Genomic DNA, 23646 nt, shown 5'->3' with positions numbered 1-23646 from the left:
TTACTATAGTGCCATCATATTACGTGGCGCTTTACAAATCATGGAGGTCATATACAAATAAAACATCACATTACAGAGTACAAAAAATTATATGGAACAATAGGAGTGAGGGTCCTGCTCACAAGAGCTTACAATCTATGAGGATAAGGGGGTGACACAAGAGCTTGCAGTCTATGAGGATGAGGGGGTGACACAAGAGCTTACAGTCTATGAGGATGAGGGGGTGACACAAGAGCTTGCAGTCTATGAGGATGAGGGGGTGACACAAGAGCTTACAGTCTATGAGGATGAAGGGGTGACACAAGAGCTTACAGTCTATGAGGATGAAGGGGTGACACCAGAGCTTACAATCTATGAGGATGAGGGGGTGACACAAGAGCTTACAGTCTATGAGGATGAAGGGGTGACACAAGAGCTTACAGTCTATGAGGATGAGGGGGTGACACAAGAGCTTACAGTCTATGAGGATGAAGGGGTGACACAAGAGCTTGCAGGCTATGAGGATGAGAGGGTGACACAAGAGCTTGCTGTCTATGAGGATGAGAGGGTGACACAAGAGCTTACAGTCTATGAGGATGAGGGGGTGACACAAGAGCTTACAGTCTATGAGGATGAGGGGGTGACACAAGAGCTTACAGTCTATGAGGATGAGGAGGTGACACAAGAGCTTACAGTCTATGAGGATGAGGAGGTGACACAAGAGCTTAGAGTCTATGAGGATGACGGGGTGACACAAGAGCTTACAGTCTATGAGGATGAAGGGGTGACACAAGAGCTTACAGTCTATGAGGATGAAGGGGTGACACAAGAGCTTACAGTCTATGAGGATGAAGGGGTGACACAAGAGCTTACAGTCTATGAGGATGAAGGGGTGACACAAGAGCTTACAGTCTATGAGGATGAAGGGGTGACACAAGAGCTTACAGTCTATGAGGATGAGGGGGTGACACAAGAGCTTACAGTCTATGAGGATGAGGGGGTGACACAAGAGCTTACAGTCTATGAGGGTCTATGAGGATGAGGGGGTGACACAAGAGCTTACAGTCTATGAGGATGAGGGGGTGACACAAGAGCTTACAGTCTATGAGGGTCTATGAGGATGAGGGGGTGACACAAGAGCTTACAGTCTATGAGGATGAGGGGGTGACACAAGAGCTTACAGTCTATGAGGATGAGTGGGTGACACAAGAGCTTACAGTCTATGAGGATAAGAGGGTGACACAAGAGCTTACAGTCTATGAGGATAAGAGGGTGACACAAGAGCTTACAGTCTATGAGGATGAGGGGGTGACACAAGAGCTTGCAGTCTATGAGGATGAGGGGGTTACACAAGAGCTTACAGTCTATGAGGATGAGGGGGTGACACAAGAGCTTACAGGCTATGAGGATAAGAGGGTGACACAAGAGCTTACAGTCTATGAGGATGAGGGGGTGACACGAGCATACAGTCTATGAGGATGAGGGGGTGACACAAGAGCTTACAGTCTATGAGGATGAAGGGGTGACACAAGAGCTTACAGTCTATGAGGATAAGAGGGTGACACGAGCTTACAGGCTATGAGGATAAGAGGGTGACACAAGAGCTTACAGTCTATGAGGATGAGGGGGTGACACAAGAGCTTGCAGTCTATGAGGATGAGGGGGTGACACAAGAGCTTGCAGTCTATGAGGATGAGGGGGTGACACAAGAGCTTACAGTCTATGAGGATGAGGGGGTGACACGAGCATACAGTCTATGAGGATGAGGGGGTGACACAAGAGCTTACAGTCTATGAGGATGAAGGGGTGACACAAGAGCTTACAGTCTATGAGGATAAGAGGGTGACACGAGCTTACAGGCTATGAGGATAAGAGGGTGACACAAGAGCTTACAGTCTATGAGGATGAGGGGGTGACACAAGAGCTTGCAGTCTATGAGGATGAGGGGGTGACACAAGAGCTTGCAGTCTATGAGGATGAGGGGGTGACACAAGAGCTTAGAGGCTATGAGGATAAGAGGGTGACACAAGAGCTTACAGTCTATGAGGATGAGGGGGTGACACAAGAGCTTACAGTCTATGACGATGAGGGAGTGACACAAGAGCTTGCAGTCTATGAGGATGAAGGGGTGACACAAGAGCTTACAGTCTATGAGGATGAGGGGGTGACACAAGAGCTTACAGTCTATGAGGATGAGGGGGTGACACGTGCGTGAGAGGTCTGAATTAAGGTATAGATTGATCTAACATCACTGGCAGATTGATAAGCACGGATTGGGCGATAGACTGAGATTAGAGAAGACATGGGGTTGTTTTATAGCCCTAAGCATTGGATACTTGACCAGGATCGATAGCAGTCTCAATTCTTAGCTATATCCAAGTATCCTGCATGGGGAGTTTCTTCATAGACTCAAGTACTAGCAGTATGCAAAAGGACAAGATAGTACTCCAGCAGGACAAGGACCTGAAGCATATGATAAGATTGACATTGGACCAATTCTGCCAATGAAGTATAATTGCTGGAATGGCCCCAATGCAACCAAAAACCTGTGGTAGATTGAAAGAAAAAAAAAACTATTTGTACCCATGAAAATCGTCCAGTACGCATCAACATTGGAAATCTTGAGACCAGGGAACATTTTTGGTTGAGACAAGTTTGAATCTGATTTTGAGCATTACCAGAAAGATTCAGTCAGAGTTGATAGCCAAAGGTGGATTCCTAAAATACCAACTAATTAGACTCTAGATTCAGTTACATGACAAAAAAAAATGCATAATTAAGCATCTGCTTAACAGTTGCAAGTGAAATTTATGTACGAGATAGACAAGATTATGGAGCTTCAGAGTAGTGGATGGTGAGATGTGGAGACTGAAAATCAAAAGTTCAAAACATTGTTACGTTCATACTTTGCATAGGCTCTATTACATTACTGGGGCAAATTTACTTACCTGGTCCAGTTGCGATCCCTGATTCAGACGATCCGATGAGGATGAAGTCCGGCGCGATTCATGAAGATCATGCCCCCGAGTTCCTGCATTCATCGCTTTCCCGACGTGGTCCGCCGGAGTTCACCTTCTTCTTCCCGATGCTTATAAGTGCGTGTCTTGCGACACAATTCTAAATGTTAAATCTTGCGCGTAGTCCGAATCTGTCTGGATGTCCGACGGCACGCCCCCCCGATTTCGGTCGCGTGCAAGCCAGCGCCGTTGTGGCAAAATCCGATCGCATGCGTCACACTCCCCTGCGCTCCCCCGAAATCGTTGGGAAACCCGACAAAAATGTGCGGACCCTATGTAAATGAGCCCCATTGTGTCTATACCCCAAAAATTACCGAACTTGCAGCTTCAGTGTTTAGAGAAACACCTGACGAGGTTCATACGAACTATTGTGAACTCTCTTCAGTTATCAGCCTCCGTTATGTTCAGGACTACCATACCAAGTAAATAGAAAGAGCCACACGGCAGCTATATCTCCTTTTATGATTTATGGGTCAGGGGACAGGCATGGGTTCCAGAAGTGAAAAGATTGCACAGGATGAAGAAATTAGGATATTTTAGAGATTAGAGTTTTGCAATATGCTCTCCTGCCAGGAAACAGATAATGTGTGACAAAAGAAATAGAAGTAATACTCACTGTCAAAAAACTCATCATAATCTATCCTTTCCACGCAACAGGTATACATGCGCAAAGCAGCTATTTTGATTTTCTGCAAGGATAAAAAAAATGTACAAATTTCAGTACTCTGTTTCAGTAAAATGTAGCAAAATCCAAAAAAATTAAGTAAAACTCACACATTTCCCACATTACAGGCACAGCATGGGGCTGCTGTAAGTGCTATTTAAATAGGGTAAAAAGTATCTAAAAAGTACAATAAATCAATAGATTTATTATATCACAAACACCTCAAAAAATAATGGGAACACTTAAACACCACTAATAACTCCAAGTACCGTAATTAAAATTTCTGTGAAATCAATCTGTCCACATAGGGAGCAACACCAATTGACAATCAATTTCACAGCCAATTAGCATTAGCAATTGGTTCTTCAGGTGGGGACCACAGACCAGTTCTCAGTAGCAATGCTTTCTGCCTGATGTTTGATTTTAGTCAGTTTTGAATGTTAGTGCTTTCACACTTGTAGTAGCATGAGATGGACTCTACAACCCACACAAGTGGCTCAGGTAGTGCAGCTTATCCAGGATAATACATCAATGTGAGCTGTGGCCAGAAGGTTTGCTGTGTCTGTCAGCGTAGTGTCCAGAGGCGCTACCAGGAGACAGTCCAGTACACCAGGTGACATGTAGGGGGACATAGGAAGTCAACAACCCAGCAGCAGGACCGCTACCTCCACCCTTGTGCAAGGAGGAAGAGGAGGAGCACTGCCAGAGCCCTGCAAAATGTCCTCCAACAGCCACAAATGTACATGTGTCTGCACAAACGGTTAGAAACCGACTCCATGAGGATGGTATGAGGTCCCGACGTCCACAGATGGGGGTTGTGCCAGAGAACACCAGGATTGGCAAATTAGACACTGACCCACTGTGCTCTTCCCAGATGAAAGCAGGTTCACACTGAGGGATTAACCAAGATATGATCCTGCATCAGTGTAGCTACAGCAGTCTCAAGGTATGTTTGCTTCATAATGCATCAAAACAAATGGTAGGTTTCCTTTAAGTTGAATTTGTATGTAAGTCGGAACTGTATATTTTATAACTGTAGCCTCAGTCAACATGTTTTTGTTCTCTGTGACACTTGGATAAAAATGTTGGATTGTCATAAGAACCAGGATAAACAATAAAGCTTCATTAAATACACCTGTTACAGCTGATCATTGTAGCCTGGGACCAAAGTACAGTAGGTTACCAACATTCAGAGGTCCGTTTGTAACTAGGGGTCCTCTGTAAGTCGGCTGTTCTTAAGTAGGGGACCGCCTGTATATAAACTGAATTTTATCAAAGTACACGTACTGTAATTCTTTGCTCGTAGTCACCTTAATGAAGAAAACTTATGGTTACAAGTTTCTGTTTTAATTGACCCTTTTATTAGACTCTACAATGGGCATTTACTGCTAAAAGCAGCTACCAAAAAAAAAAAAAAAAGTCTGGAAACCCCTATCTACTACCTCATCCTTTCCTGAATATGCGAGGATGGGTTGTCAGCGGAATCCCTTTTTAGCCGAAATAAGTTCATTTGGATTAAGCTACATGGAAATTCTTGCCACTAATTCCAGAAACTAGTGAGGTAACCCCACAGGGATCCTCATACGCCACCACACACCTTGCATTTAGACTCAATATGCAAATTTGGAAGGAAAGTTCCTCTGAATGGTTTAAAGGGAGTAAAATACACAAAGTCTGATTCAATGCACCCAAAACGGCAAAATCTGGACCCAAAGTTTTTATTAAATCACTTAACCTTTATTTAAAAGGAGTTAAAATGTCAGCATTTAGAGGATGCCAGATGCCACAAAACCACAAAGAACAGATGTCCTACACAGCTTACACACTGCATACTTCATTAAGCAGCGCTTTAAGAAAAAAAAAACCCTAAAATTGATATTTTCTTTATTTTCGAATAAACGTTTGTGCAGACTTTCATTAAATGATGTGCGTCGCGTTGCCTCATTTTATTTTCCTTTACCGGAATAAAAAGTGCACAATAATCGATTGAAGAATTAAAAAGAAGTCCCTCTATTTTGTTTTACTCCTCTAAGGCTTCATTCGCACCTATGTATGGGGGACGTATATACGTTCCCCATACATCGCTATGGGCTCACGGCGCCCTACGGAAGCGGGACGGTGCAGCACACGTGCGGCACCATACCGCTCCATACACCGTGCGCCATAGATCCCAATGGAGAGGGGCGGGGGTGAGCAGCGCTCACCACCTCCTCCTCTCCCCGTGCTACCGTGTGCCCGCCGTGCTACGGTGCGGCGGGCAACACCAGTGTGAATGTAGCCTAACTTGGAGGAAAAACACATCCGCCACTTTAGGCGTCATTAGCTCTCACTATGTCAATGTTCATTTTATTGTACTAGTCTCTTCTGTATGGAAGAGCCCCTAAGGCACCACTGCACCCTCTGTACCTCATTGTAGGGACTGATACCAGAATTTACCCCATTAAACTACTTAAGGTGGGGTATGAAATATCATTTCTAGAATTCTCTCTTTTACCTATAAAAAAAAAATCTCCTCCAAAGTCAGGTGAAAATGAGCAGAGTAGTGTCATATTTCACCTAAAATTCAAGTATATGAGCCAAGTTTAGGGGCTGCAGGAAGAAAGTCAATTCAGTCGCTCCTATCTTTGGTTCTACAGCGCCTAGAAACATGCTGGTGTCACATTAAGAATAAGAATCTCATCTTTCAGATCGCATCAAGCTACAGAACCTGAGATTTATATCCCAGAGGGTCTTAAAATAACAAAGAATCTATACTTGCCTCTGTGTCGCTTCAGTCCTGTACTGCAAAGCATTCTCCCTCTTCCTACAGTAGTACAGTAAGTATCAAAATATGACTGACAGCAGCATCTTTTAAGTTTCTTGGAACTGCAGGAAGATTCTTTGAGTCCTGTCTGGCGTTCTGGGATGTTGGCCAGAGTGCCAAAAGAAAGGGCTCTGAGTGCCACCTCTGGCACCTGTGCCATAGGTTCGCCACCACTGCTTTAAGGTCTTGACCATGAAAAAAATAATGGCACACAGACACAACATAGAAGTAAAAAAAACACGTGCTCGTATGACAAAACAAAAATTTGCATAATGGTAAAAGTGTACCGTGTACAGTGTAAATGAATGGCATAAATCCTGACTTGAGCACAGACTACAACTTATTGAAAGCAGTGAGTGAAAAGGTGATCCTATTGCTTCGGCCGTGCCGCACTGGATAAACTATAATCGGGATCTATGATTATGCTTACCAGCTTTTATACAAAAAAATACAAAAAAAGACGTATGTGCAACCACAGGAAGGTGTCAGTTCAACCCGGAAACACTTAGATTTAGACATACTGTATGTATTACTTATAAAAGCCATAACAACGCTATACCGAATCACGGACCCCCCATTATGGTTTGACCACGGCAGCACAGCTGAAGCAATAGGAACCCGTTTTTACTCAGACCTGAAGGATAACTGGCAGCAGCCAAGAGGATTTAATCCATATAAAACCCTCCTTATTACATGACACAAATGTTAGGCTCACCCATTTGTTGTATTTCAGTGGTCCAGTAAATCCCATTGCTTCAATTATCTTGGTAAACGTTCCAACCTCTTCCTCCGAGGGTCGAAGTTCATCTTTTGTGTTACTGTTCTAAAGCAGAAAAGATAAAGCAACTCAGCTAGATAGTGAAAAGCAATACATTTACACAGAAGAGGCCTAGACTGGCATATCTACCCCCAGGATGAAGGATTGTAAACCAAGCATACTGACATACTGTGCCCCATCTGACAGGATCTGCTGTATTTTAGCTGTTTAAAAAAAAAATCTTTTACAATTATGCTTTAGCCTGGGGGTCTTTTACGCTACATAGGTGTTAGCTCATTTGCATAGGAAGCTTAGAGGACCTGCCACCCATAAATTGGGCACTAGGAGCTGCTTACTAAAGTTAGCAGCTCCTAGTGCTTAAACAAATGCCACAGTGTTAGAGTGATAGAAGTATCACTCTGCTAACTTACTAAAGTTAGCAGCCTCTAGTGCTTAAACAAATGCCACAGTGTTAGAGTGATAGCGTTACCGGAAACCTCCGGTGACACCAACACTGCGGCGGAGTACAATGTAAACGCCGGACTCGCCAAGCCGTCTGATGTATTCATGAGGGGGCGGGGTTAGGGCAGGATTAGGGGTGGTGACTGCCGCTGGTTTGCTGCAGTCACCGCCGGTCTATGGAGCGAGTGGGGAAGTCCTGGGAAGAGGCAGCGCCTCGGACCGCCCCCTCATGAATATGTCAGACTGCTTTGCGAGAGGTCCGGCGTTTACATTGCACTCCGCCACAGTGTTAGATAGCGTTAACGTTTGTTTAAGCACCAGGAGCTGCTTACTTTAGTAAGCAGCTCCTGGTGGCCAATTTATGGGTGACAGGTCCTCTTTAAAGAAGAGCAGATCCTGCCAGAGGGGGCGCACACCAGTATGTCATTGTGCTTGGCTTACAATGCTTCATCCTGGTGGTAGATTTCCTTTAAATAAATTATATGTATGGATTCAGCTTAAAAGACATTTATCACTACTTTCGGGGTGTTAGACTGTCCTATAATTCATGCTCGTTACCTTGTGGGAATGATTCCGCTTTTTCCAGCAAGCTTACAGGCTCTGTAAATTTCCAATAAAACAACTCGCGCAGGCACGAGAACTTGTCCCTTGCGCAGCCCACGCAGTCACCAGTGCGGCTGCACAAGGGACATTTCTGCGACTGTATTTTACTTTTATAGGAGAGTTGTTGTTTGTTTCACACATGGTTTCCGATAACAATAAGAAAAATGACAGCGCTTGATGTAGACTTCAGCTGTGGTGCGAAACTCTCCATTGGATTTGCCCAAACAGTTGTTTTTTTTAAACAAACTCAAAAACATTCAGACGTTTCGTTATCTTTTTTTAAAATCTACAATTTTTCTTTTATACTGTTTTTCGCGTCACGTAAACTGACAAAACACTTCAGTTTGGCATAAATATGACCACAACTACACCGCAGTGTGTTTATCTTACAGTCTTGGGGTTTGGAGGTTGCAAGCTCTTTACAGAAGTAGCTATAAAGACCAGGGGTGAAGCAGATGGGTCAACAAACTTCTTTATATATAGTTACAGAAGAAGATCAGAAAATAAACAGCCAACATTGGCACGTGCCCTGATTAAATATTCTAATATCAGAGGTAAGCCACAATGTTTTATTACATGAATCCAAGGGCAGGGTGAAGTAAAGATGTATACACTGACAACAAGGGTCCTTTCTAGGGAACATGTGCATATAAGTGCTAGATGCCATCTGTACCTGGAGCGACCATATGAAGGGTACGCCATGTTTTGGGGTATGTAAACAGTTAGACTGTTAAAGGAGCACTCCAGTCAAAGCCGATTCATCGAATTATACTTTGTGTAGAGCCTGAAGAAAGGAGCATGACTCCATGTACTAGAAAAGTTCTAGGAATACAACGAAAAGGAGTCGAACTCTTGCCCTTAGGCACTGCACTATGTATTCAATGAATAAAACTTAAGGAAAATGTATGATCAAAATCCATTATGATAAACCAGGGACACTTACACATAGGCCTAGGCACTGGGACTGTGGTAATCATCTTATTTTTGTTATCCATGGCCTCCTTCCTTCTAAAATCAACTTTTAAAATTATAGTAATGAGCCATAAGAGTGCTGGGGGGCATAACCAGACCCCTTCCACGGTGTAGCTTCACAGACTGTTATACGATGCAGGAGCACATCACCTCCTACTCCCTCGGCACTTCCCCCCTCTCTCTCTGCCTGCTGTAATCTCACACAGTGAGATTATGCCAATGAGACTGAAGCCTCCATTCTGTAGCTTCACAGGCTGTAAGACTGTGCATCATCACTTCCCCCCCTCCCATTGTGTAAGATTACAGCAGGCAGAGGAAGGGGAGAGAGCTCTTGCATAGTGTAACAGTCTGTGAAGCTACAGCACAAATAGGGTCTGGTTACGCCCCCGAGAGCCCTTGTGGCTCATTAGCATAATTTTAAAAAGCAGAATTTAGAAAAAAAAAAAAGGAGGCCATGGATAACAAATATAAGAAGATTACAACAGCCACAGTGCCTGGATCTTTGAGTAAGTTCCCCTGGTTTATTATGCTTGATTTTGATGTTAGATTTCCTATGAATGGGTTTTGCACAATACGAATTGTTAGCATTATGCGCAATGTGCATCATGTGTGGCACTTATTCAGTAGTAGATTATAAAATAGGTTGTTTAAGTGTCTAAGCCTTCTAGAGGGCCAATGACCACCCAAACCACCCACCAAATATTATAAAGAGAAGGGCCTTCACTCATGAAATCCTTGTATATATGTTTCAGCTCTCAATACACATGTACACAAGAACCATTTCAGGACATTTAAAGGTCCTTCAAAAGGTCCTGAAACTGAAGATTGCTCCAAGCCTAATTCTATCACCAAATGTAGGAAGTTATTCCAGACTAGTAAAGGTTATAATATGCATTCAGCCCATGGTAGGCTTAACCTTCCCCTGCAATTAGTGTTACAATAAAGGCTTGAAGACTGTTTGTTCTACATCACATTGCAATAACACTAGTAACTTGGACCTTACTCTCTGTGTGGTGTGCAACGTCTTCCATGTTTGCTCCCAGGTAGGTGTGTGTAGTAGTAGTCCTTTTTGTTCGTCTTTCAGTCTCGTAGAAAAAGTGCAAAAATTCTAAAAGGAAAAGAAAACCATAAATTAACACGCTCTCTTTACAAATCAGATTACTGGATTAATGTAGATATTGGAAAGGGTTTTCCCAAAACAAAATAAGGCATATCCAGAAAACTGGCTACTAACAGGTTACCAGTATCACAGCACTAGGGACAGTGCAGAAAAAAAATACAGCCCCCTCTAGTATAGTGGCCAGTCCTGCTCACTGCAGACGCTACTCTCTTTCACAAGAACCGAACCTGTAGTGACGAGGGGTGGGCGCTAGACTGTGGAAACAAAGGTCTGTCCCAAATAGGTCTAAACAACTATAAGGACTAAAAAAAATAAAACCATCGAAAGGAGCCGTAGTCACTTATTGTACATGAAATAAACATAGCAAAATATGAGTAGTGTTGTCAGTAACCAAAAATTTGCTTAGAGTGTTACTGGAGTCGCAAGATGCAGGACTTAAAGGGGTTGGCCACTATGGGGCACATTTACTTACCCCTCCCGTTGATGCCGCCGATCCGGAATGTCCGACGAGGATTCGGGACTGCTGCGATTCACTAGGATTGTGCGTCCAACATGTGTTGCTTCCCTGCTGAGGTCCGCCGGAGTTCACCTTCTTCCCGGTGCATGTGAGTACTGATCTTGCGACACAATTTGGTTTTTAAATTCTGCGGTTTGTCCGAATAAGTCGGGTTGACCTACGGCCACGCCCTGCCGATGCGCCACAATACGATCGCGTGCACCAACAACCCGGGGTAATTCAGGGCAAGCGGTAAAAAGTCGGGAAACCCGACATAAATACGGTGTTAGGACCCTTAGTAAATGTGCCCCTATATGTTTTGTAGTGTGTGTATATGCGTGCGTGTGTCTGTGAAGGGGTGTGAAATTTCTTATGACAGTTTCCCTTTAAGATCCCCTATAATTTTAGAAAGCTGCAGGATGTGCATCTTCTTTTCTCCTTCTCCCAACTAACAGGCGATCAGAGAGACAAAGTTTAGAAGATGCACCCGCTGCCAAATGGTACAGATGGGCTTTGTAAGGGTAAGCATGTGATCTCAGAGCAGAGTGTGACTTGTTTGGCAGTGGACTAAGGAAACACCGTTATAGCGGCACAATTACCAAAGGTGGCCTTATTACCTATAGGGTCATAGAAAGGTGCACTTTTTTTTTTTTTTAAAGGCACACAAAACGGGGCCTATATTACCTGTTGGGCCACAACAAGGCCACTTTTAGCTATGACTGTAAAAAGGGTTGGCCAAAACAACACACGGCCATGAAAAGAGGTTGTCAACAAGGGGCATAGACCCCAAGCTAAATTCTTGCTACATGACCTTTAGTTAATAACTAGACCCATGACAGTATAGGATAATCATACATAAGACATAACACAAGATATGCAGGCATCACCTGGTACCAGGAGGGGTCTGCGTGCACCTCTATTACAGGGGATGGCATTTTTTGGAGGTTTATTTACTATAAGAAAACCTTCTGCTCTGCAGGAAGCTGGTGAATGCGGCATATTCTAACAGAAGCAGATTATGTTAGTGCTACAGGCAGCTGGTGGAGTATCAGGTCCAAGGTGTTTATTGACACAGTGATACAGGATAAATCAATTTCTGCAATTCTGTTTATCGTTTTACTTCCTCTACTAAAAAGAAGGTTGCCAAGTCTTACTTGGCACAGGCTCTTCAGCGTAATTTACTTTCTTAAAGCTTTTCCTTTTATTTGACATGCATACGGTCCGTCATGATTCCTTTTTGTCTACTGAAGGCGAGCCATTCAATTTCATATTACCCAACGTTGAAAACACATTTTTTTGACTTGTATGTTTTAGCAAAACTTCAGTCATCTCGCGGACACAAGGCAGCAATAGGAAATTACCCTTAGATATTTGTTAGTCTCCCGTCTATCCATAGAATCTTGAATCTTTATCAGGATGTGGCCTTGGTCGAGAAGAGGTCATTCCCACTAACAACAATTATCCCCTTATTATGAATCTACTGTGGTGAAGGTCCAGACATCATGTAAAGGTCCTCTCAATGGAACCGTAGGTCAGCACCACTTCTGTACTGACATCTAATGGAATGTGAAGTCCAGGTAATAATTTTAGAATGATACCTCTGCAGTATTAAAAGTAGAGTCGCACTGATACCAGAATTTTGAGTGCGACACAGATAGCCAGAGCAGCGTCGCAACACCAATACGATACTATCAAGGAAAGAAAAAAGTATTATATGGATTCAATGTTCAGAGTGCGGTCACATGGGACATTTACATTGCATTTAGAAAGGCAATGCAAATGTATTGAGGTGGTGGTCAGTCCAATCGCATATGTATTACCTATGGAACGCTTATGAACAAATCAAGAACCTTGTACATTACCCGGGCCTGGACTGTATGTTGTATTATCTAAAATCTTACATCAACTGCAATACCTCATTTGTGGTGTACATTATAGCCTGTACAACCTTCATTTATACTCCGATCAAGACCACGATTAAGACGTGATGGCGAAACTTATAGGTCCATATTTACCTGGAGTTCCGTCTGTTTACCGCTGTATACGTTTTTAATGACTCTATACAAGTTCTATTTTGTGATATTGCCTGAGGCTCTTAGGACCAATTCTGTGGACTGTTATATCACAGTGGATGAAAGGAGGAGAGCTGGATTACTCTTCTTTTTGCCTTATATTTTACTTTAGCACAGTCTATTGCAGAACATAGGGTCCAACTAGCAACAATATATGACTGATTCACCAGCATTTCTCTTCCAGCCTCCCAGCCAACCTGCCCTCCCATGCCATTTTTTGTTTTTCTCTCATACCCTCTTGTGCCCACTTTTTATAATCATATTTCATGTGCCAACGTTTTCATCATCATATTCCATGTGCCAAATAACAAACCAGCTTCTTTTTAACTAACAAGAAATAAATGGATAAAAGGTCATTGTTTCACCCTCCTATGTGAGTAATGTGCAAGCGTCTCCAAGACATAATAGGCAAATAAAAGGCATGAGAAATTGGAGGGTAGAAGATCCATATCTCCTCTGTGAACTGCAGAGCGTACACTGAAATAGCAGGGATTCAGCCAGTATCTCCGCTGCCAGGTCTCTTTACGGTCTGTGGTTGAAATGTGGAAGAGAGCATCTGTAAAAATGAATAGCTGCCACAATGGTAGACTGTTCCACAGTTGCATGCCGTGCCCCAACAGCTGCCAACAAGCTTTTCAGTATCCAAACACTCTCTGTGGGTACCCTGTAAGCGAGCAGCACAGCAACTCATGATATATAGGTCATCGTCCACTACGTTACTGTCTGCGCTGCCTTCAAGTGCCATAACGTTGGCAAGCACTGCCTGCACCATGCTGCGTGTATTGTGCGCTCTTGGAATTTTTCATGCTCCGATGGCTCGCTTGCATTACGCTCCTGCACTTTTTGGAGATAATTTACATTACTAACATAGGATAATTTTATAAACAACGGGGACTGGAATTTCCTCTAAAATAACTTCAATGCTGAAATTTTGCAGCTGACTTTTACAGTGATTTATGAAACATGTTCCTCTTTATTTATGTACCTTTGGCTGATTAAGTGTCATTTGAAAAACATCTGGGGATCATTGAGGCATTCTGCCACCGCCATACTTCCACCAGGATCTCAGCTAGTGCTACACAATAAACACAGATGTGCATCTCCAGCCATATCCTATACATCCGTGTGTACCAGAGGGTGTACCTGGCACATCCGGCTAGTGCAGACACTGGAGAGAAGAGGGAATCAATGTAGAGAGTAGCATACAAGTCCACTGTGATCCCTATGTATTACAGGAAGGGGTGTCAGCACCTGTATAATCCAATACCAAGAGTGATTACATCTATATAAGGACCCCTAGTCACACATGCTCATGCCCTACCAGCCTGTAGCCTACTGACAGACTACCAAAGGTCTTAGAATGCATCTACATAGGATGTAAATTCCATTGGCAAATTCTATTTCTTTGCACACAGTTTTGTTGTAGCCGCCCCAATACCAACCCCCTCCCAAATTTAAAAAAAAAATAAAAAATCTAAGACTCTGCCTTGGAAGAAAGAAGATGCAGGTAGGTATATCCATCGGGCTTCTGCTGTGGATGCACGGAGACAGTATTGGGTCAGATTTTAAGGAGGATGAGCAACTTGAAATCCAATCCAATAAAGGCAGTGTGAACTCATCCTTAATCTGAACTGCAGGTTAATTCCTTTTCAGTTTTTTTCCCCCTATGGTGTGTGTATGAGATTTATTTAAAAAAAGATCAATCTCTGTGCTGCTATTATAATATTACAGAACATAATCCCCCTTAAAAACTACCTATAATCCCTCTACAGCATGGAAAACCCAACTCATAAGGTTATTAAAATATATACAATGCACCCGGATTGTTAGCATAAACAGCCCCCCGCTAATAGTAGAGACATGCATTCATGTATGGATTTTAGTGTATGCAGCACTTTGAGTTGGCTTAGACATTGCTCCTCCCCCCCCCCCCCCGAATTAATTTTGACATATACAATGTTAACATGTACAGTGTCTTTCAAAGTATAACACTGTGCCTGTCATGAATTATTAAAATAGTTGTTTATATGTATACTTCATCAGAACAAAGCTTATTACATAAATACAGCACCAGGATAAAGTTCAAAACATAAGTACTAGAACCAAGCTTCATACAGAAACACAGTACCAAGTTTCAGTCGCGATGCATACCACCCCAGTATATAGGCAGCCCCAGCACACAGCAGCCCCCCCAGTATATAGGCAGCCCCAGCACACAGCAGCCCCCCAGTATATAGGCAGCCCCAGCACACAGCAGCCCCCCAGTATATAGGCAGCCCCAGCACACAGCAGCCCCCCAGTATATAGGCAGCCCCAGCACACAGCAGCCCCCCAGTATATAGGCAGCCCCAGCACACAGCAACCCCCCAGTATATAGGCAGCCCCAGCACACAGCAACCCCCCAGTATATAGGCAGCCCCAGCACACAGCAGCCCCCCAGTATATAGGCAGCCCCAGCACACAGCAGCCCGCCAGTATATAGGCAGCCCCAGCACACAGCAGCCCCCCAGTATATAGGCAGCCCCAGCACACAGCAGCCCCCCAGTATATAGGCAGCCCCAGCACACAGCAGCCCCCCAGTATATAGGCAGCCCCAGCACACAGCAGCCCCCCAGTATATAGGTAGCCCCAGCACACAGCAGCCCCCCTGTATATAGGTAGCCCCAGGACATTGCAGGCCCCCAGGTATTCCTAGCCCACTGCAGCCACCCCCACCCAGTATATAGGTAGCCCAAGCACAATGTAGTCTCACCTACAAATCATTCACAAAGTACAAAACCACAGGGGTAGTCAAACTAATTATTTTCCCAAGACCTATACATTAATTTGCTCTCCTCAACCTGCTCTATTACATCCTGCTTGCATAAAGGACATTATGCACAATGCCATCCTCCACCTGCTCTACAACAGGATGCTGTAGACAAGACAGGGGGAGAATTTATCCAGTCTAGGTTCATTGTGTGCCAGTCTTGATGTTGCTCTTTTAGGGAGTATAATGCACTCTATATACAGGCTCCGGCTCCTGGATGAATTCTATACCAGATCCTGTCTGGCATAGAATATATAACCTATAACCTGTGCCAGGATTCTGAAGAAGGCTATAGTAAATGTGCAATTGTAGGCCAGAATCAGGCCGACAAAAATTCTTAAAACAGCTTTAAATCACCATAATGAGTGTTCCCCAGTGTAATTCACTGGAGTCTCCTGGTGGGTGCATATATACCTGCATCCGAAAAGGGTTCTTACCTTTTTTGTATTGGGACATGATCTGTGCCATAGATTCTGCGCCGTGTTGTGTTGTATTGCACTACATGCCGCAATATGGGAACTTAATCGTACCTGTGCGGTCTGAAAAAGAAGAAAAAAGTTAAAAACAGTCAATGGATTGTTCCTAAAATATAAGCCTTTTCAAGTCAGTCATAATAATATACCCCATTAGATACCCAGTACAAATCCAATTATCTTTTAATGCTACGTGTACAATTATTATTATTAATAATAAATAATAGTAATCATCATCTTTATTTATATAGTGGCATCTTATTCTATAGAACATATGGAACAATAGGAGTGAGGGTTCTGCTCGCAAGAGCTTACATTCTATGAGGATGAGGGGGTGACACACGAGTTTCCAGTCTATGAGGATGAGGGGGTGACACACGAGCTTCCAGTCTATGAGGATGAGAGAATGACACAAGAGCTTACAGTCTATGAGGACGAGGGGGTGACACAAGAGCTTACAGTCTATGAGGATGAGGGGGTGACACAAGAGCTTACAGTCTATGAGGATGAGGGGGTGACACACGAGCTTACATTCTATGAGGATGAGGGGGTGACACACGAGCTTCCAGTCTATGAGGATGAGGGGGTGACACACGAGCTTCCAGTCTATGAGGATGAGGGGGTGACACAAGAGCTTACAGTCTATGAGGATGAGGGGGTGACACAAGAGCTTACAGTCTATGAGGATGAGGGGGTGACACAAGAGCTTACAGTCTATGAGGATGAGGGGGTGAGACACGAGCTTCCAGTCTATGAGGATGAGGGGGTGACACACGAGCTTACAGTCTATGAGAATGAGGGGGTGACACACGAGCTTGCAGTCTATGAGGATAAGGAGGTGACTCAAGAGCTTACAGTCTATGAGGATGAGGGGGTGACACAAGAGCTTGCAGTCTATGAGGATAAGGAGGTGACTCAAGAGCTTACAGTCTATGAGGATGAGGGGGTGACACTAGAGCTTATAGTCTATGAGGATGAGGGGGTGACACACGAGCTTACAGTCTATGAGAATGAGGTAATGAGGCAGAAGTTTCAAGGTTCATTCATTTTAAAGTAGTTAATAAAATAGACTGGTTTCCCAGGTTTCTCGTCCATTGAAGCGCATAAGCAGGAGCGCATTTAGATCTCAGTGATTGAGATTAAATAAGACAACTTAATTTACACATTTAATAATCTATAATTAATGTATCAGGGACTCAATCTTAGCAATTTCAGGCTGATGATGCCTCATGTATTTCACAAAACTGTGGGGTTATGAAGCTGCTAAGACAGGGCGATTTGTTGATCAAGGTGCCCAGAGTGGAGACCTAAGAAAGACCAAAATTAAAGGGGTTGTCCAGTGGTTAAAAAAACATGGCCCCACACCTGGCCTGGTTTGTTCCCAGCATTGTAGCTCAGCTATATAGAGATAAATGGATCTTATATGTCATGTTTATCAACCTCTGGCCCTTTAAGTGCTATGATTTTATCAGCTTCACAGAATAGAGAGATCTTGTTTAGTCTTTTTTTTATAAGATTTAGGTTTTCATACATAAGTGCAGGGCTTCCTGGAAGAGTCACAGTATGGCATCTAGACCTCCCAGGTCTTGCACCCGTCTCTTCCGATTCTCGCCTGACTCTTCATTACTTTATTGAGCAATCATGCATAAATGGCGTGCTAATAGATCCGACAATCTAAGTGTCATGCGAGGGCCCGAGGCTCTGCTCATATTCATATGTAAAAGCCCCAGCAAGTCATTAGGAGAACTCAGAGATAATCGAAGCTTAAAAAGCTGGACACAACAAAGCCTTTTATTATTCCATTGCATTCAGACAATGCAGCACAGAGACAGTATAAAACCACAATTATAACACAAATATACATTTTCGTTGTGGTGTGCATACGGAAGTATGGCCTCAGTGCCCCCAAATTATTTCAACCACAGTGGCCATGAATAAATGAATGCCTCCCATAACACTCTGAATATAAAATTATATGTCACCAGCGATAACCCCAGTAAACTACCATAATAAGGTGCACAAAAAAAAAAGTCCAGTGTGCCTGATATATGAACCGTACTTGCAGACAACAGCTGCCTTGAACTGTGCACAGGTCTGCCACCTGCTGGTCATTCATCCTTATAATCAGGTGCGCCTTTATATATGAACCTAGACGTTTTAGCAGGCATTTATTGATGGTGCGCCTTATAATCCGGTGCGCCTTATAGCCTGAAAAATACGGTACTAACCCCCCTCAGGTAGGTTATGAAATGTCCTTTTTAGAATTCTCTCTTTTATGTGAAATCTTACCAATTTACCAAAGTTAAAAAAAAGGCTCCTCAAAAGTCATGTGAAAATAAGAAGTCAGGCTCAGAGGATGGAGGGGAGTGTCACTTTAGGTAACTATATCTTGTGTCTAGTAGCAGCTCAAACCATGGTTCTGGTATCAGATTAAAGAGAAGAGTTTTGATGCACAAGTTGCACCAGGCGTGTGGTCCTGTGAGCTACAGAACTGGAGATACAGGCAGCTAAAGAAAAAGGTGGCAATTGCATTTTTATCTGCAGGGTGGGAGCATGAAGTGGGTGCACTCCTTATAGCCTGAGAACGTTCAGGACTGAACTTTCGCAGATTAGTGGAATTCCGCAAACAGGCAGGGGCTAGATCCTCCGGGTGTATCAAACACAGCAGAGGGACGGCATCATCATGCACTTCATGCATCTGGTTCTTTAACTCCCAGAACCACAAGTCTGGTGCTGCTTGAAAGAGAAAATGCAACCATGGTTCTATCATGGTGCTATAGAACCCAAGATATAGGAGTGTAAACAGGGGAGATTTCAAAAAGAGGGAATTCTCAAAAGTAAATATCATGCTAAGGTGGTAGTCTAATGGGGTAAAGGTAGGTGACTGCGTCCCTTTAATCTCCTGCCACACCAATTGATAATGTTCCTTCCTTGGAACAGCCTACCGGTGACTAGATACCAATCCGATGACAACAATTTAGTGACGCCGTGTTATAAGGCTCCCTCAAGATGCCTCATAAGATTTGAATTATAACAGCTCCGTTGTCCTTGTAGTGGTCACGCAAGGTTACTGCAGATGAGTTCCCATTCACCTGAAATGGAGAAAAGCTGCAATGACTCAGTTGAGCCACAAGACTGAGTACGGAGCTACTCCCCATTTCATCTTCTGTTTTTCACTGGTTAAGAACAACTAATCTTACAGGGTGCTGGGTGTTGGATCCACTGCAATGTACGATTGATTGACACCATTGCTTGACAATTTCTTCATTGAGCAAGTGTAAAATTGCACTGAACATTTGGTGGAATAAAGTTCTTTTTAACCATTGGAGTGCTGTGTCACCCTGGATTATTGCTTAACAGTACTGCCTGTTTGATGCCAAAACGATAGATCTCAATTGATCCCACTTTTGGCAAGAAATCTACAAATAGACCATCCATGGATCAGTTCCAAAGTCCATTTTTATTAAACCACTAAAAAAATATTTGAGTTTAAGGAGCAGAGATTTCCCAATAACCATAGTATTTCTCCTTTACCGTACATTATGTTTCAATAGTAATGGAAGCTCTGAGCTACACCTGGAGAATCTGCTTACCACACTTTATAAATGAGAATATAATCTGCTGATGGGGCGACTGTCACAATCAACTCATATTTATATTAATACACTGACACATTGATATATCAGACAGACAGATAATACATCATCAAATACAATAGATAATCTCAAAGCTCATCTCCCCCCATTCCTATCATTACATCACTACTGACAATAGATGATGTCACAGCTTATCTCCTCCCCCTCCCTGTACAATGACCTCTATATAGATAGCACTGACCCATCATTACATCACTACTGACAACAGATGATGTCACAGCTTATCTCCTCCTTCCTGTACAATGACCTCTATATAGATATCACTGACCCATCATTACATCCCTACTGACAATAGATGATGTCACAGCTTATCTCCTCCTCCTTGTACAATGACCTCCATCTCCTGATGTACTAAAATATGACCAAACAATTTTTAAAGTTGCCAGGTAGGAACCTTACTTATAAAATTCTGTCTGTAACAACCACTAGGGGGAACTTGAGAGCTCACTGAAGACTGAATTGTTATCTGTCCACAATCTGTAAAATGGAACCGTGCCCTGCGCTAATGTGCCCCATGCTAAACAAGGTAAAGCTACATTTGTATTCAGTAGTAAAACTGCATGTTTGTGCAGGAAACTTGCCTTTAGCACTATAGTTCAAAGCCAGATTTCACACAAAGAATGACATTTTCTGAGAAACATCAGCAAATTTTCACACGTTTCAAGTTAATTAAAAAGAATCATATAATCTTAGAAGTGCAGATAATGGGCGTGTAAAGGATACATGAAAGTTATTTCTATAAAGAATGGCGGCCACAGATTCATGTAGATAAAAGACTATAAAAGTTTACAAAAAAAAGCCCCAGCCTTAAGGTGGTGGCACACGTGGAATTTTGAACCCCTTTTTAGGCAGTTTTTTAAGCAGTCCGTTAAAAAAACGCATCATCCGTTTTTGACAGTTTTGGTCAATTATCTTAATTAAGATAATTGGAAAACGCACAAAAAAAGGGATGCGTTTTTTTAATGGGCTGCTTAAAAACGGCCTAAAAACAGCTTCAAACGCCACCTATGCCACCACATTTAACGTACAAACTGGCTGCGTTTTAAAGGGTTAATCCCTCACCATTTTTTTAATTCTCAGCCTGCTGCTACTGAAAAGCCTTGCCCAATGTTTTTATATTCAAAGCTTAAAGAGATGAGATTTTTGTATAAGGCATCATTGTAGGTGAAAGCTGCTCATATTGGGATTTTTTTTCCTGAAATTCTCAACAACAATGGATCTGGAAAAGTAAAAAAAAAAAAAAAAGGCCAAGTTGTTGCCTTCTAAGACACAGTGGGGCAGATTTATCAAGCTGTCTGAAAGTCAGAATATTTCTAGTTGCCCATGGCAACCAATCAAAGTTCCCCTTTAAAGTATTCATGAGCACTGGTAAAATGATAGCTGAGCTGTGATTGGTTGCCATGGGCAACTAGGAATATTCTGACTTTCAGACAGCTTGATAAATCTGCCCCAGTGGATCAACCAATGGGTCCCCCTTCTGGCAAAGTGGACCAACCAAACGTCAGTACTATACCACCGCGCACTGAAAGGCAGAGGCGCTGCTCACCCCTCCCCTCTCCATAACAAGGCTTGGCTGTAAACATGCACGCTCTATTTTTTTTCCTGTGCATGGTACGGTATATGTCGGCACACACGTATGATGAAAACATCTATGTAAAGGATGTATTCTATGTATTCTAAGGAAGTAGACTTTTAGTCAAGATGAATGTGGCTGCACTTTTTGCTCATGCTCAGTTGTGAAGCTCCTACTCAACAGATCAGAGGAGAAGGGAAGTCTGTAGATATCTTAGAACTGCTAGAGTGATCTGGAAAACTGGATGAAGGCAGGATTGTGCAGTGGATGTTCTCTCTGTATACAGGTTTATGTTTTTGTTTGCAATTCCTCATGTTTGTAAAGGTTAGCTGCCTTGATGGATACTATACATAGAATATGAGAGGAAAACTGATTTTCTAACATCTCAAATCTCAGAAATGCACACAGAAAGTACTGTAGGTATAGAAGCCAAGCCTTCATGTTACCTAGCACTGCTAGATACGCATCATTATGATGGGAAACACTTAGTGAGCTGTTCCTAGAGCAAAACCCCGATATCAAAAGTTCAACTGACCGTTTTGGCAATTTCTTCTATATCCAGAAATTGTTAGAGCTAATGCCTGTGTGGTTACTGCATTGCCACCAACCAAAGTCAGCGTAAGGACTCACTAAACAAATATTATTCAGGACATGTTTGGTAAAAAGTGCTGTTTTTCAACAGTGTTTTGCATAATTACTATGTCTTATAGCGATAGTTCGAAGGTTGTATTCTAATATATATATATATAATTTTAACTAAATACCTTGGTAATTATATCATAATGGTTATAAAAAAAAATACATTACTATGAATTTATCACTTAAAAATGCCCCATGTATGTGGGTATAGATAGGTATGTGTAATAGATAGGGAAATTGAGGAGTTGGAGGTTGGGGCCAGCCAACGCCGGGGCCCCCTTATCTGCACTACTGTTTAATATGAGGTGTACAGGGGAGGGGGTGCAATATGCTCTCACATCAGCCATGGATCCATACATGGACCTGTGAACATGACCCCTGACACATAATGAATGATATATGTCAAGGTGAGGCAAACTGTAAATTCTGACACTTCTCACACAGCGCATACCACTGAGAATAGTCTATGAAATACAATCTCAGGACTACAACTTGTTTTACTGCACATCACTCCAAGGCGCAGAATCACAGGTCACAAGTCCAGTAATATATATATATATATATATATATCAGATTTAATATTCTTGTATGTTACATAACATGTTATATAACATCACCACCAGCAGCTGCTGTTTTCACAGCCATCCCGTTTGGAAATCTCATAGACCACTGATGTATGCAGGAACATGAGGTCACCTTGTGTCACTCTACATTATCCAAAAACTCCTCACTATTTGTGACCGGGCCACCCCCGTCTTGCATAATGAGACTGGACAACCTGAGCTGCAGATCCTGCAGACTGTACCATTCGCTCGCCCAGGTGGGAGGTATACACACACATCTACTTACTCCTAATCTGACGAGCGCTGCCATAGTGACACCAGGGAGTTTACTTGTGGCTGCGGCCCCGGTCTCTTCATTCCATGCTGAACCTAAACACTTCCGAGGTGATCAGCGCTGTATCCGCCTCCAGCTCGGCGGTGTATGCTGAGGAGACGAGCGGCCGCCATCTTGTGGTTGGCAATGTGTCTTACGTGGGGGCAGAGCTAGTTCATGGTTAAATGTATGGCTGTATAATGATAAATAATGAATATTAGGAAATTAAATTTATATAATGATAATCTCAACTCAATATTTTCTTTTTGACCTTACAGTCCTCTAAAAATATATAACAACTTATGTGTCTACATGAAATCTTTAAAAAACCGAAAACATCCACATACCAAGCAGGAAAAGAGGGACATAATTCTTTTGCAACGCCTTTTGCTACGCCCCTTACCATACCCCAACAAAGTAAAGTTCCCTCTTTTAGTGCCCTCCATTTCCTCCTCACATTGTGTCGCCACAGCTCCCTGTCATATGGTATTGCTTCTGATAATGTGCCCACAGCTCCTCCTCATATTAAAGTACCCCCTCTTTTTGCCCCCCCCCAAGTAGTTTGCCTCCTTTTGACCCCTGCAGTTCACCCCAGAAGTACCATCTCTCCCCCACCCAGCAGCAAGCCTTCTCAATGTGATCACCCAGCAGCTCCCCCTTTTATTTTACCACCCA

At 43.0% G+C, this 23646-nt stretch overlaps 1 protein-coding gene across 1 annotated transcript in view; it reads right to left on the bottom strand.

Moving 5' to 3' along the window:
• The window catches only part of UQCC1 (ubiquinol-cytochrome c reductase complex assembly factor 1), a 77321-nt gene extending 54193 nt beyond the window's left edge, over positions 1-23128 (bottom strand). The window contains exons 1-5 of the mRNA XM_072111674.1: positions 22945-23128; positions 16192-16293; positions 10261-10365; positions 7179-7286; positions 3613-3685 (exon numbers count right to left, since the gene is read on the bottom strand). Of these exons, the coding sequence (XP_071967775.1) occupies positions 3613-3685; positions 7179-7286; positions 10261-10365; positions 16192-16293; positions 22945-22968 (412 nt within the window). The 5' untranslated portion in view covers positions 22969-23128. The remainder of the gene's footprint in view (positions 1-3612; positions 3686-7178; positions 7287-10260; positions 10366-16191; positions 16294-22944) is intronic.
• Positions 23129-23646: the final 518 nt, after the last annotated feature.

The sequence above is a fragment of the Engystomops pustulosus genome, chromosome 6, assembly GCF_040894005.1.
Source record: "Engystomops pustulosus chromosome 6, aEngPut4.maternal, whole genome shotgun sequence".
Taxonomy (NCBI): Eukaryota; Metazoa; Chordata; class Amphibia; order Anura; family Leptodactylidae; genus Engystomops; species Engystomops pustulosus.
This window is presented reverse-complemented; position numbering and strand designations above follow the sequence as displayed.